The 15,613-nt window shown below is 32.8% G+C and overlaps 1 protein-coding gene across 1 annotated transcript; it reads right to left on the reverse strand.

Moving 5' to 3' along the window:
* Window positions 1–11,443: 11,443 nt before the first annotated feature.
* LOC147490874 (uncharacterized) lies at window positions 11,444–12,546 on the reverse strand. The gene is made up of 4 exons (XM_086567131.1): window positions 12,223–12,546; window positions 11,882–12,095; window positions 11,622–11,839; window positions 11,444–11,534 (listed from the first exon to the last, which is right to left on the reverse strand). Exons 1-4 carry the CDS (start codon window positions 12,402–12,404, stop codon window positions 11,444–11,446), a joined length of 705 nt encoding a protein of 234 aa, XP_086423257.1. The 5' UTR covers window positions 12,405–12,546.
* Window positions 12,547–15,613: the final 3,067 nt, after the last annotated feature.

Consider the following 15,613-nt stretch of genomic DNA (forward strand, 5'->3'; position numbering starts at 1 on the left):
AACACTTTCCAAAAACTACCGTGGTTACTTTCCAGTAGTTCAAATCACCTACAACCTATGCAATCTCTTGATCTTGCAATCTCTTAATCTCTTAGAGTTTCATAAGAGTAGTGTTCTATGAAATTATATACGCAAGCATTGGAACTATTCACTATCCAAAAAAAAAGAGCATTGGAACTATGTTGTATTGTTAAATATTTGAGTTTGACTCCAACATGAACACAAAGATGTCTATTATGCTGCTAAATAACGCATCTTATGATATCGACTATCTTTTATTTCAAGTAATTAGATTTCACGGTTGAACAATGTATTGTCATTCATATAGCTCTATATATTTGGGGAACACTAACGTTGACATTTCCAAGTACTAATATCTTGTGTGCCCAAATCCTAGAGGAAAGGATTTCATTGATTGTAAAATAAAATTTTGCACAATCAATTTAAAACCATATGAAAGCGCACAATAACAATTTAATAACACACAATTGATCTTCATAGAACCCCTCCATTCTAAAATGTAGATATGGATCATTGCTACCCCATAAGAAAACAACGTCTCATGTCGTATACCAAAGTTAAAACCAAAGCCCTTTCGGAAGGAAGATCGAAGACTTGTATTGACTATTGGTTGTGTTGTACAATTTTTTTAAACAACTAAAATAATTAAAGCATCGGGATATGACTATTGAACTAACTACAAAAACAATAATGGCAAAATATGTCTATTGTTAAATAATAGACAAAGATGTCTATTGTTAAATAAGTTGACTGGCTTTAGAACACATTCATAAAAAAAAAGTTGCTTATCCCATTGACTTCATCGTAACTATAACTTCAGTCTGGTATAGCAGGAGTGCACTCATCGATGCTTTTACTTCCAAATGATTGCCCTTGCTATGTCAGAAGCAATAATGAGGGGAAAATGGAAAATGTTAGCAAGCTAAAAGAAGGCATGCAGACACACATAAAGGAAAAGGAAAAGCTAAGTATACCTTTAAAAGTTTGAAGGTAGTAAGGATGTGATTTCACTATCTGGCAAGTCCCCGCTTCAAGGTTCCAGACATAATACTTGTGTGTATAGCAGCAATTGTGATCAGCAGAGCAGGTAGCAGTTTCTAGTTCGCAACATCCCCATGCAAAGTAGTATCTCTCATATTCATCCACACAATATAGCATTGCCTTTAGGGCAGGAGATCGAGAAGGGAGGGGACATGAGTACGTGGGGAAAAGAAGGATCGACCCTTCCTTATGGGGTACAAATCCAGTGATCCCACACTTGCTAGTGATGTAGCTAATACCAACTACATTAAATGACGCTCTAAATAAATTTACCCATTTTATCCCTATAGTTGGCTCCCAAGCTGATTAATATGCCTCAAGTGCTAGAATTGTGCATGACATTAGAATGCTACAATGAGGGAATATAATTTAAACTTGAGACAACCATCTAGAAACTCGAGAAAGGGACAAAAAATTATACCGATTTCTATTAGTATATTGCATATTTCACTAATCATGTGATACACATGAAAAAATAGTAATTGATCTACACAGAAAAATGAAGCAAGCAATACCAACCATACTTACTTGAGTGTTGGTGAAGTGTATCAAAGAGCTCCCCTCAAGAAGCACGTTTGTTTGCATGGGCTTATTAATTAGAAACTTGATATTCTCCACCATGGTAATTGTGTTGTTCTTCAACTCTTCTTGTATCCAAGAATTGAAAGGATGATCAATATGAATATTTACGTTGGGCATGACATGGACGATAATACAAATCATTAACTATCTCATCTTACTAAACAAAGGCATCTGAGAGAGAGAGAATAAGTTAAATGAAATATTAACAAAAATACCTCAATAAATTAGTAGAAAGTGTCATGGCCATAATTCCTTTTGGGTTGGCACTATAATCTCCTCGAGTATGTAAAGTTGAAGCTTCCTTTGTCTGAAAATTCATGTAAATAACCAAGTGAATGACCTGAGAGAGAGAGTATATGGCTAATGAAAGCATGTAGTAGATGTAGTGAGGAATCTAATGAGAATGAAAGCAAAATCAAGTGATTGAATGTTAGAAACAAAAACTCCTAAAGACAAATAGTTACTAAGAGCCTCATCTTGGAAGTCCGTCGCCATGACCTATGAGTTTCAACCACGTTTATAATCCAAACTTGAATAATGATCTAATGATAAGGAATGAGATTAAATCGGACCAAGTCTTCTTATTACTTTCCAAAAGTCAACTATTGTATCTTTCATATCTAATGATTCACTCTACATAAATTACCACGCCCCTTGAAGTTGTCTTAACCTCGAGTCCATCCTTAGGATGCCTAGGAATTTACTTCTGGAACAATTTTAAAGTTTTCACCCAATGAGATCTCAACAGTGCAGTCTTGTAGCTACTGAACTTACCATTGAGTTTCTTTCATCATAGGGCATGACATGCATTGTCTATGTACAAAATTCTATATGTAGCTTATTTTTGAACAATTATTTTGAGAAACAAAATGCCACATCAGTATTCTTGCATAACTGAACATTTAAGAAACAAACTTAAACTTTAAACGATGGCAATCTAAGGTACTTCATTGGGGTTTCGTGGGCACATCAATCATAAAAGTTTTCGATAGTCTTTATAAGAAACCAAATAATTGACTATTCGATCATGGTATCAAACATGCTGGTAGAGTCTTAATTAAATTGACAATGAAAAGGAAGTAGTAATCAGAAAGAAGTTCTCCCAATAAGACAGAACAAAACTATAAAAATGCATGTATTTGTCTTGGACAATTGGCTTGTTTAGACTTGTAAATTGTAATGCCTTGAGACAAGATGACATGATTTAGTAGACACGATTCACTAAATAGTCACAAATGCCCTGAAGCACTACATGGCGATGCTTACGTAACATAGTGTTGAAGTTTAACAATTGTTAATACCTACACCAACATACATACGTTTGCCACCAAATGTTCCATTAAATTTCTGAACACCTTAATGAAGTCCTTCATACAACATCTTCCATAAACTAAACTTCTCTTTCTTTTAAGGCAAACACACCATGAAAACCATTCCAGTTAACATTCTAGATCCGGGTTGTACAGCTCCTTGATAAATTTTCCTTAATATTCTCAGGACCATCTATAAACCGATATTTATAAACAATCAATATACTTCAGATTCAACAATATGAATATAAGTAAGTTCACAAAAATTCATCTGCACTAATAGTTTAATAACTAATAGTTATATTCTTGTCATAAGGACTCTGAGGAAGCACATTTATGTTAGTTAAACTATTCACTTCATTCAAATATTTTAAGAAATTGACCATTAGCACATCTCACCCTACACAATTTGCAAAGTGTGTGTAAACCGAGGAAGCCAAAACCTAGAGGCATGATCTGATCCAAGCACATATTTAGCTTAGAAACCTAACTTATAAAGAAATTAAAGCGACCAAAAACTGTAAGGAAAAAAATGCTTCAATTGTAGTTAAAATACCTATTGTTTGCGAAGTTTAGTCTACGCTTTTGATTATATTTAAATGCATTTAATTGGCTGCAAAAAGAAGATGAAAAAAAGATGAAAACACAATTAAATTTTATAGGATTTTAGTTCGGTTGGTGCATATGAAAATTCAATCTAGATCATTGTAATCACAACATTGATTATTTATAGTAATTTTGCAACAAAATCAAAGGTAAGCAAAGGGGAAAAAACATAAATTGTGCAACCCCTAACCTCAAAAAGAAATCATGGGTTTTCACAAAAATTGAGTATTAGTATTGAATTTTTTTTAAGAGATTGAGAAGTTGAAGATGGTAAATATGATGATCAAACATCTTGTTCTAGAAAATCTTAACAGTCGAAATTCAAGTACCTTGATACATGATCAAATAGAGAAAACAGAGCAAAGAGAGAGAACCACAACACATTATCAAGCCAAAAAAAAAAAAAAAAAATCAAATGAAAAACTTTGGATTTGTTTGATTAATCTTCATGGGAGGGAGAGGAGGAAAATAATGGGTTGGTTTGGGTTTTTAGATAGTATTTTGTTTGTTGTGAGTTTTTGTAGCAATTTCTCTATTGCCTAGCTTAATACTAATCTCTTAAAACTAACATAAATATTTGTAACACTTTTAGGATGTCAAGTTTCCTGCTCTAACAATTATTGGTGAAGAAAACAAAGGTCTTCTACTTGATCTTACCAAATGGAATGCACTTTTATTACAATATGATGCATTGATAATGGGGAATTGAATGTTCGTTAGATACATTAGTGTATTTCAAAACTTGATAACATTGAATAGACTTCCAACGACCTGATGGTTTGTAGTTATGAATAGAGGGAATTACTTGAGCTGTAGGTGACCCACAACTTGACACTCCCAAACAAAATCAACATAGCACCGAAATCCCAATTTTTTATTAGCTAAATCAGATCTAAATGTTCCATTTTCTATTCATTTATAAGAACCCAAATAAATCCTAAAAGTTCAATCCTATAAAAATCCAATCAATTTCAATGAAAAAAACACCTTAGTGGAGCTGGAGAATGTGATCGAATACCCTGATTAAAGATGTTGGTTTAATTACAAAACATAAATTTTATAAAGAAAGAAGAAAACGCATACCTTGACTTAGAACGGTAGTGAGAAATGCTCCAAATGGATACACATCAATATGTGCACTTGCTTTGCCGGTTCTAGCAAGTTTGTGTGCAATATAATCGAGAGCACCTGGGATGGCAAGAAGTTTGAAGATCAACTCCATGATCGAGATAATTTAGCAAGGCCGAAGTCCCCTAACTTTGGGAGTAGTATATTACACTTTTACATCTCTATGAATAATCACTTATAGCCATTGTTGATGCAAGTAAAAGGCCAAACTTAAGTATAGGCTTAGATTGATCGAAGGGAATTTGTCGAGATTACCATCGGACGGGAAAATTGTATACCAACAAAAGTTCTCACTTAAGTACCTATTAAGATATTGTATGGGTTTTAGTTAAATTCTCTCGTGGAAATCGTGCTCATTTGATTCCTTCTTTTTATTTTTCCTTATTTTTCTTAAAAGGTAATAAAATATTAGTCATATGATTTGTAGATCCTTAGTAGTACTCATAAGATTTGTAGATTATTAGACTATAAGTGCCTAACTTCCATTCTCAAAGAATTTGATTCCTACTTTTCCTTCTTTTTTTTTTTTTTTTTTTTTTATATATCTGGACAATCAAGAACAATTGGCACAAAGATTATGGCCTTGTATCCGGAAAAAGAAACAATGGAAAAAGGAAAAAAAAAACAAAAAAGGAATTGGAATATGTGTTTATAAGTTTAGGGTAACCAATTTTTGAGTGACACACTCAAAGTATTAATTAATATCACTAAGAGTTAATTGTGGAAGGACTCATTGTGGAACAAAGTAGTACTGGACAATTAGATTCCAAATTCCAAATATTAAATGTAGAGTGTGGAGTGTGGAGTAGTGGAGTACAATGTGGAAAGTTAGAATGGTGGAGTATAGGGTTAGCCAGGCGTAACCTCAACCCCCTGGCTCCGCCAACGCAGTAGTGGAACTCTTTTGACGGTAATATCCCTATGCAACATCATGAGAGGACAATTTCTGCATATAATTAGATAAATAACTATTGTCACCGGCAAGATGGGGCAAACAAGTGAGCCTATAAGTCGATATATTATCGTTTATGAAGACAACTTGGTATTCCATCCTATGCTCATCTATGTTGGGATTCTTCCAAGCTAGGTGGAAATATGATATCTATTCTTGCTAAACCTCGGGAATATATCATTTAAAAGGGAACTGGATTAAGAGTTTATTACATTTCCCACAACCTATTGTAATAGAACTTGTGCAAGATATGGTGTGTATACTTCAATAGAAAAGTATGCACAATGTTATACAATTTCAGGTTAACCTAAGCATTTGTCAAAGCATATTATTATACTTTATTAAGTGTTAAAACCAACTTAAATACAGCAAGAAAGTCGAGCATATCGTCATTATACTTTATCAAGTGTTAAAACCAACTTAAATACATCAAGAAAACCAAGTGTTATTACCTTCTTTTTCTTTTTCGGAGATTAACGACTTTTGTCGAAAAGAATGTTGTTCTGAAAGCGCACTACATACAAAAATACAAATAATCACAATTCACAACCAACAAAACACCAACTCCATTATTTAAATAAAACAGTTGGGGAGCTAATTTGGAATGGTGCATTATGATAATTTGTTTAGTAAGTTTAGAGTAACCAATTTTTGAGTGACACACTCAAAGTATTAATTAATATCGCTAAGAGTTAATTGTGGAAGGACTCATTGTGGAACAAAGTAGTACTGGACAATTAGATTCCAAATTCCAAATATTAAATGTAGAGTGTGGAGTAGTGGAGTACAATATGGAAAGTTAGAATGGTGGAGTCTAGGGGGTTCTGCGTAACCTCAACCCTCGGCTCCGCCGCTGCGTAGTGGAACTCTTTTCTGGTAATATCCCTATGCAACATCATGAGAGGACAATTTCTGCATACAATTAGATAAATAACTATCATGGGCAGTAGGGCAAACGGTGAGCCTATAAGTCGTATATTATCATTTATGAAGACAACTTGGTATTCCATTCTATGCTCATCTATGTTGGGATTCTTCTAAGGTCACTTTGAGCATATCTATTACAGCCAAACCTCGAATATATCATTTAAAAGGAACTGGATTAAGAGCTTATTACATTTCCCACAACCTATTGTAATAGAACTTGTGCAAGATATGGTGTGTATGCTTCAATAGAAAAGTATACACAATGTTATACAATTTCAGGCTAACCTAAGCATTTGTCGAGCATATCGTGATACTTTATTAAGTGTTAAAACCAACTTAAATACACAAAGAAGAAAACCAAGTGTTATTACCTTCTCTTTCTCTTTTTCAAGATTAACACACTTTGTCGAAAGAATGTTTTGTTCCCGAAAGCATCGGTGCATATAAAACACAAATAATCACAATTCACAACCAACAAAACACCAACTCCATTATTTAAATAAAATAGTTGTGGAGCTAATTTGGAAGGGTGCATTATGATAATTCGTTTAGTTAGATTCCTGCAAACGTCTTCGACCGGGCTTGAGTTAAAGTGTTCAAATTCGATATATGACTAATGCGCAATTAAGTGATGGCACAATTCAGTAGTGATAGCACATACAATTCTGTAGTGATGCAATCCAACAGATGCAATCATGACAACTAAAAAAAATAACCCCTGTCAAAGAAGAGAAAACCCACAACCAAAAACGCAAAGTTGGGGAAAAAAATAAAAAATAAAAAACTTGCTTTTACCTCGCGATTAATGGAAGCAGTGTGTTTAGTCCCTGCAAGTTATACGTGAATATTTAAGCCCGCCATTATCAAGTTAATTCTTAGTAGATTAATATTCATGGGATGGGAGAGGAAGAAAAATTACGGATTTTGGGAAGAAGTATGGTGGATTAGTTATTACTTATTAGTTAGTGTTTTGTTTACCGTGGATTCATTTAATTTGTAGGTTTTGTTTCCATTTTTCGTCCCCTGATTTCTTGTGTGCGCAAACTTCCTTTTTTGTTGTTGTTGACGAAGGCATGCAATGACACACTAAATTGTAAGGAAACCCCAACACCTTCCTCCTACATGAGAAGTGATAAAACATAATTAAAACTCATTCAAATATGAGAATTAAAATCCGTGAGGGAAGGCAAACTGATTGAAAAGAAAAATACCAAAACATTTATTTATAAGGATAAATTGTTATCTAAGTTCGAAAAAAAGTCTTTGACCATGTAACCACTACTTGACCCGCACATCCTAACTTGGGATCGTTAGGTAACCTTATTGCAATTATATAACCTTGTAGTTTAGAATGGTGTACTTGCTTGGTGGTAAGCATAAAGTCATCTTGTAACTGATACAGGAATATTACCATTGGTGACAGACTGACAGGCACAAAGTCTAGATTTTCCAACGCTTTTAAAGAAAAAAAGAACAGAATCAGAAATAAACCAAATTGAAAAGCTCAAATATAGATTTAAGGTAATGCAAGTGAAAACATTTTTTGATTCAATAGTGATAGTACTTGTTGACATTGTGTCACAAAACAAAGAAGACACATGCATTGATATTTAAGTCTAGTCATGAAACTTATACAGTGAGCACGGCTAGTCAATAACTAACCAATGTGTGCATGGTCACCTTATAAACTACCCATGCTATGTCAAGGCAATATGGAAACCTCTAAAACTTACTCTTTGAGAAGAAATAATATGGAAACCTCTAAAACTTACTCTTGAGAAGAATGGTCTCACACTTCCTCATTTTCTAATGTATCTAATTTAGTTCAAGAAAATGCCATGACCTGAGCAGTCCTTCCTAAAGTAGAGAAAACAATCAATAAGGGCACAACAATCACCATACATTTTGGTCTCATTACCTCTAACTACATTGGGTGAAACCTTAAAGTACCACAGTGAATTCAGCTAAGGGCTAAGGCTACACTAATTATCAATCAAAACAGAAGAGAAAATAGTCAATATGGAGGAAAATAAATTTAATAGTGTAGAAATTGATTGATTATAGGGTCAAGCTAAAAGTTTATTGAGGTGGCACATAAACTTTGGACGTCCTATCTCAAGATGAAATCACAAAAAGAACAACATAAAGTTTATGAACAAATCAAAGTCGTTCTTACTTCTTCTCAAAATAAGAAAACGCATATGCATTTAATCTCTTCGATCTTCCAGGATTTAGATGCCTCTGAACTATGTAGAAGAACTGTAGCATCCCTCATATCATTAAAGTTGGAAAAAAATACATTTATGCATGAACTTCCGCTTCTTAACAACGTTTCAGCTTTAGTAGAAATAATTAATCACTGACTTAGTTCTGATGTTCCCTTCTTTGTTGTTTTTTCTCCTACTCAGTGAGACATTGTCACAAACACTTAGACCCAAATCAATTCAACACAAACAATGATAAAATCAGAACCCATAAAGGCTACAATTTTACACCTTATAACATCATAAAATAGGGATAATGAATCTAAAATGAGAATACTAAATATAGTATGTTGCACTATTTGGTTCGAAGAAGAGGACCATACCTAGTTGCTAGTTACCTTGCGGGAGATTGAAAGAGCACAAACCAACAAACACACCCAAATTTTTTCCGAGATGGGTTTTCGGTTTGGTATTGTCCGTGGATGAATTCAGGAGTACGTGTGAGCATGTGAGGTACCTAACACAATATTAACAATAATTGATAAAGGTTTTATCCCTTGTCGTTTCTGTTTCTCATCACCACATATTGAAGCATCATTACCAAAACAAAAACAACTATAACATTTATAAAGAGATCAAAAAAATAAATAAGAATCGGATCATCTAAAGTATATACAATGCTTCTCTAGTAGCTAGCTTGTTCAACCTATTTTTCATCAAATCATGTACTGAGATTATATATTTGCAAACACCTAGGAAAATAAAATAAAGATAAACATACAAAGATGGCCTCGGCTTGTATATTTTTTCATTTATTTAGCAGGTGACTAACTTAAAACAAAATGTATTAGCTTGAAAAGTATCCAACCATGTGGCATCCTCGCCATCACATTCACATAAAACATTATGGAGAAACGGTCGACATCATAATAAAGAGTCTTGTGATCAAGAAACAATTTTGCCAAACAGCCCGATTCTCCGCCATACACCTTGTTCTTTTTGCCATGAACTTGCTTGAAAATGTTTTTAAGTTTTAGAGACCCACACACTAAATCATTTGCATAATATGATTTCAAGCAAACCTTGGTTGAAAATCGGAAACCCGCCAAACTTTAAAGGGCTTCATGAAATTGAGAAAAAATCACCGAAGTACAACTTTAGAGAGTCATTGTATTCGGCGGAAATGGGAGAAATACCATGTCTCGGTCTCATTTAGCTTTTAAATGGTGATTTGGACTTGAAAAACTGTTTGTTAACAAAATACACAACTTTTTGAAATGAGTGACTTTTTAGTCACTCATATACCTAGATATGCCACCAGAATTTTCCATATTGATTCTTGAAACTTTTATCATTTAAGTCCAAGTAGTTTGTGAAATGACACTGAATTCCATCAAGAGTTATACCGAAAATAGAAAACCTCAAGATTTAATTTATTTTTTAAAAACGGAAAAGAAAACCTGAAAAGTAAATCATTGCAATTTAGAACTACCTTCAGTTATGATCTATCAAGTATCGAAGAGAGCACCTTCAAAAGTAGAGGTAGTAACCGATCATTTCGATTGATTTTTTGTTTTCTATTTGAATTTTCAATTTATCTTTTTGGAGAGACTGACAAACTCGTGAGGTTTTTTTTTTGGTTCTTTGCGTAAGCTGCCGTACTATTAAGTCAAGTTAAGATGATTTAATGTCCCATAAACTTGCATAAAACACATTTGAAAACGATAATCGTATGACACCATTTCAAACCTGCACTCTCATAAGCTTGCAAAAAGAATGACTTAACTACCGAAGAATCAGTTTTGGCATTGGCGAGAGATGTCGGATAGGCGTGAAGACTTCTTGGATGAATCACCAACATCTGAAGAACGCCTAGGATGTATTGGAATTACTATTATTCTAATTAAATATGATGGTGGGTGAATAAACATGTTCATGCAACTTTGCAAAATGGTCGAGCTCAAGTATGTACTTAGTTATTGAAGGCAACCATAATGCATCTGTTGACAGATGTGTGAATGGTGTGTAGGCATACCTGCAACTGGCTTTGGCTTTTAACATATGCAAAGTATACCCTACTTGATCTATCATCTAGTGCAACATATGACTGGTTAAATAAATACAAATAAGTAGTGGTTTATGCAAGCTTATGGTGTCAATATCATTATCTAAGATTGAACATTGCAACAATATATTATTTCAGAATAGTCAAGCAAAACTATCAATCACTCTGCTAAAAGTAAAACGTCTGCTTTCTAAGGAAACAACTCACTTTCTATTATTGTCATAGTAACCAAGTTCTAAGGAAATTTCATAACCAAGTTCTAAATTAAATGCCATAGCCAACACTTTCTAAGGAAATTTCTTAAAAAGCTATTAAATTGTCTAAAAAGGTTTCAAAATCAAGTACAACCAAATAACAACAACAAAATATCCCATCAATTACATTTTTCGGGGCCAGGTATAGTTCCTGTAATGATCTGGGTTTAGTTCAGATTGATGCCATCATATCCCATCAATTACATAGTTAGAATCATTCTTACAAAAAGACCAATAGAGTTCTAGGTTTAGCTCAGACTGATAGCATCGTACTTCACGAATTGTACACCTACTAACGTAACAATAAAAGTTTAGGTGTTGACATAACATTTGTCTAATGGCTTCGCATTATTCTACGTTAGCTCTTTTGTTAATGCCAGTGAACCTTTTTCCCCATACTTGGAGAAGACATCTGCTAGAATAGCCTTCTCCTTGACCTTCAATCTTCACAACAAACAGGAAATGTGAAGAATGTGTTCCAGACCTATAGTTAGCATTAAGAACTGAACACGACATGTATGCATAGTCTACCTCTTTGCTGATCCAGGAATGTTCGACTTTGGAGACTTATGTGATCTTCCTTTGACAGTTGGCTTTTTCTTAATAGTTGGCTTTTTCTGTTGTTGCTTCACAGGCAAAGGGTCAATTTTATCTGCTGCTTTTGGTCCTGCATTTTCATTGTCTTCATCTCTGCCAAGGTTATATGTGCAACACCCTCTTCTATTGCTTGGGAGGTTGCTGATATAGACTCATTAACCTGACCATCAGTATCAACAGAGGAGCTAGCTTACGTCACCCGAGTCCAAGGAGATATCTAGCGGGTCAGAATCTGCATAAGAGTGTGGTTCCATACTTGGAAGCAATTGTTCAGGAGCAGATGTATGAATATCATCTGCTGAATGTTCAGAAAGGTCGGAAGATTTGGGTGGATTTGTTATCTCACATGTTATCTGCTTTTCAACTTTACCAAAAGTTATACATCTCCCGGAATAAGTTTGGACGAACCTACAGAATTAGAACATGTGGTTAATCACCTGAAGTTTGAACTGAGCTTGTTTTCATTTCCCGAACCATCACTAACTAAAGCTGAGTGCCCAGAGTTCTGACTTGATTGCAGATTGGTTTCACTAACCTTGCTTGTGCTTTTCCAATTAGCAGGGGCGAGAGCTCCTTCACTGCTCCTTGTGAAATTTGACCCACCACGTCCGTGCTCATTAATGCCTCTAGAATTACTATTATGAGATCCATCAAATCCTCCAACTCTACTATCATCATTCCGAGACTTCCTGCGGAAACTTTCGCCTTCAACATCATTAGTTATAAGCTTTTAAAAAAAGAGATACAGAGAATAGTGTTCCGAGTATTTATGATTAGGGAATGGTTTTTCTTTTCTTTAGTTTGTGTATCTCTTTGTTTTTTTTTCGTTATTTATTCTTTGTTAGGTTTTTAGTAGAATTTGTATAAAGTTTATTTAATTTGTTATTTAAAAAAAAATAAAAATTGAGGAGTCCATAAAAAATTAAGAATAGATTAGGGAGATTTAAACAAATCTAGGGAGGTGTCACTAATTATTATTCCATCCGATTTTTTAGGAGCCAATCATATTGCTATAGGTGCAAAATAGAGCGATATGGTGAGGAGAGAGAATGTGCGCGAGCTTTTATATATATATATATATAGATATATAGGATATGAAATCTTATATATTCCATAAAGTACATTATGTCGTGTGGTCCTTAACGATGTTATTTATAAGCATGCCCTACCCCGAAGTGTACCATCCACCCCCATTTTTATATATGATATGAGGTTGGTGGCAAGAGCGGCTATTATGAAGTTGAAATATATATATATATATATATATATATATATATATATATATATATATATATATATATATATATATTCAACTTCATAATAATCAATCTTCTATATATATATATATTGAATCCGTCTTATGAATGGGTGTCGTTATATTAAATTATTCTAAAAAATATTAGTGACTATGCATAGTTATGAGATATGGAAATTATATTAATCGCTCATTCAAATTTATATCACCACTCTCTATAAAAAGAAAGTACCAAACCTTGATAAAACCCATCGACATAATTTTGTTGTTAGGTTTAATAATATAAGTTTGATTGAAGTTTTGTGAGAATGTCCAATGTGACGAAGATGATATTGAAACTACTTAAATAGCAAAACATTCTCAATCATAATAAAAAAATTACAATAAATACTACTTAAAATGTAAAACTATACTTTCCGATTTAATGTAAAACTATGTTTTGGGGTTAGTTCAATACGTACATCAAGTTTCCGATTTTACGTTAATTATTCTTTGAGGCTAGTTCAATGTAGTTGCATCTAGTTTCCGATTTTCCATTAATTATTATTTGAGGTTAATTCAATGTAGTTATATCAAATTTCTAATTTCCCGTTAATTATTTTTTGAGGTTAGTTCAATGCAGTTGCACCAAGTTTACGATTTCCCATTTGTTATTCATTAAGGTTAATTCAGTGCAGTTGCATATAGTTTTCAATGTTTCGTTAATTACTCATTAAGATTAATTCATTGCATTTGCATCCAGGTTTTAATTTACTGTTAATTACTCTTTGAGGTTAGTTCAATACATCTGCATCCAGTTCCTGATTTATCGTTAATTATTTTTGAGGTTAGTTTAATGCATTTACATCTAGTTTCTAATTTTCATTTATTTATGCTTTGAGGGTAGTTTGATGCAGTTACATCCGATTTTTGATTTACAGTTAATTATTTTTGTAGGTTATTTCAATGCATTTGCATCCAGTTTCTGATTTTCCGTTAAATATTCTTTAAGGATATTGCATCTAATTTATGACTTCTTAGCATATTAGTTAATCTATGCTTTTAGTTTAATACAGTTGCATCCAGTTTACGATTTTATAGTTAATTATTCTTTGAGGTTAGTTCAATGCAGTTGTATCCAATTTTCGATTTCCCATTAATTGTTCTTTTAGGTTAGTTCAATGCATTTGCAGCAAGTTTTCAATTTTCCGTTAATTATTCATTGAGGTTAGTTTAGTGCAGTTGCATCCAGTCTTTGATGTTTTGTTAATTAGTCTTTAAGATTAGTTTATTGCATTTGTATCCAGTTTCTGATTTATCATTAATAACTCTTTGAAGTTAGTTCAATATATCTACATCTAGTTTATGATTTATAATTGTTTATGTTTTGAGGTTAGTTCGATGCAATTTCATCCGGTTTCTGATTTCCCGTTAACTATTATTTGAAGTTATTTCAACGCATTTGCATCTAGTTTCTGATTTCCCACCAATTATTCTATGAGATTAGTTCAATGCAGTTGCATTCAGTTTTTGATTTCATGTTAATTATTTTTTGAGGTTAGTTTAATGCATTTGTATCCAGTTTTCGATTCACCGTTAATTATTATTTGAGGTTTGTTTGATGCATTTGCATACCGTTTCCGATTTTCCGTTAAATATTTTTCATTTGCATCTAATTTCTAATTTCCCGTTAGTTATTGATGTTAGTTTAATGCAGTTGCATCTAGTTTCGGATTTATAGTTAATTATTTGTTGAGTTTAGTTTATTGCATTTGCATAAAATTTTCGATTTCCCATTAATTACTCTTTGAGCTCAGTTCAATGTATTTGAATCCATTTTTCGACTTCCTTTTAATTATCCAATGTGGTGTGTAATACTAACTTTCTACTAATATACCTGTAGTGTTCTTGCAAACATGACATAAAAATAAATTATGCTTGATTTACTATATGGGATTATCAAAGATTATCCAGTTCTCGATTTTCCGTTAGTTATTATTTAAATTATATCTGACTCACTATGTGGGATCTTTAAAGATTATCTACGAACAGGTCCTGTCATATTAATTATTATGAAAAATATATGCAACTATATATGCAAAACTATTATATACAAAATTTATATTGATCACTCATCCAAATTTCTTATAACATGAAAACCCTACGTACGTACTCTCCACTAAAAAAAAACTCACCTTTGATAAAACCCTTCAACTTCATTTTATTGTTTAATAATAAAAGTTTGATTGAAATTTTGTGAGATTGTATAATAAGCTACTTTAAGCTACTTGAATAGCAATGCGTTTCCAATCATATGAAAAAAGATAAGAAAAACACCGTTTTAAATACAAAACTATATTTATCGAGACATTCTCACAACATATAACACAACTATATTTTGAAATTAGTTCAATGCATTTGTATCCAATTTATGATTTTATGTTATTTATTTTTTGAGGTTACTTCAATGCAATTGCATCCAGTTTATGATTTATTGTTAATTATTTTTTGCAATTAGTTCAATGCATTCCAATTTCCAATTTTATGTTAATTATTATTTGAGATCAGTTATATGCATTTGCATCCAACATCTTATTTTCCATTAATTATTATTTGTGATTAGTTTAATACATTTGCATCCAGTTTATGATTCATCGTTTATTAGTCGATAAGATTGCATTTGCATCTAGTT

Source organism: Coptis chinensis, chromosome 6 (assembly GCF_015680905.1).
Source record: "Coptis chinensis isolate HL-2020 chromosome 6, ASM1568090v1, whole genome shotgun sequence".
Taxonomy (NCBI): Eukaryota; Viridiplantae; Streptophyta; class Magnoliopsida; order Ranunculales; family Ranunculaceae; genus Coptis; species Coptis chinensis.

Coding starts and splice junctions, on each gene's coding strand:
- LOC147490874 (XM_086567131.1), bottom strand. CDS start 12,404: ATGATGTTGAAGGCGAAAGTTTCCGCAGGAAGTCTCGGAATGATGATA. Junction 12,096..12,222: donor ATTGGAAAAGCACAAGCAAG/GTTAGTGAAACC, acceptor CTAATTCTGTAG/GTTCGTCCAAACTTATTCCG. Junction 11,535..11,621: donor ATTCCTGGATCAGCAAAGAG/GTAGACTATGCA, acceptor TTTGTTGTGAAG/ATTGAAGGTCAAGGAGAAGG.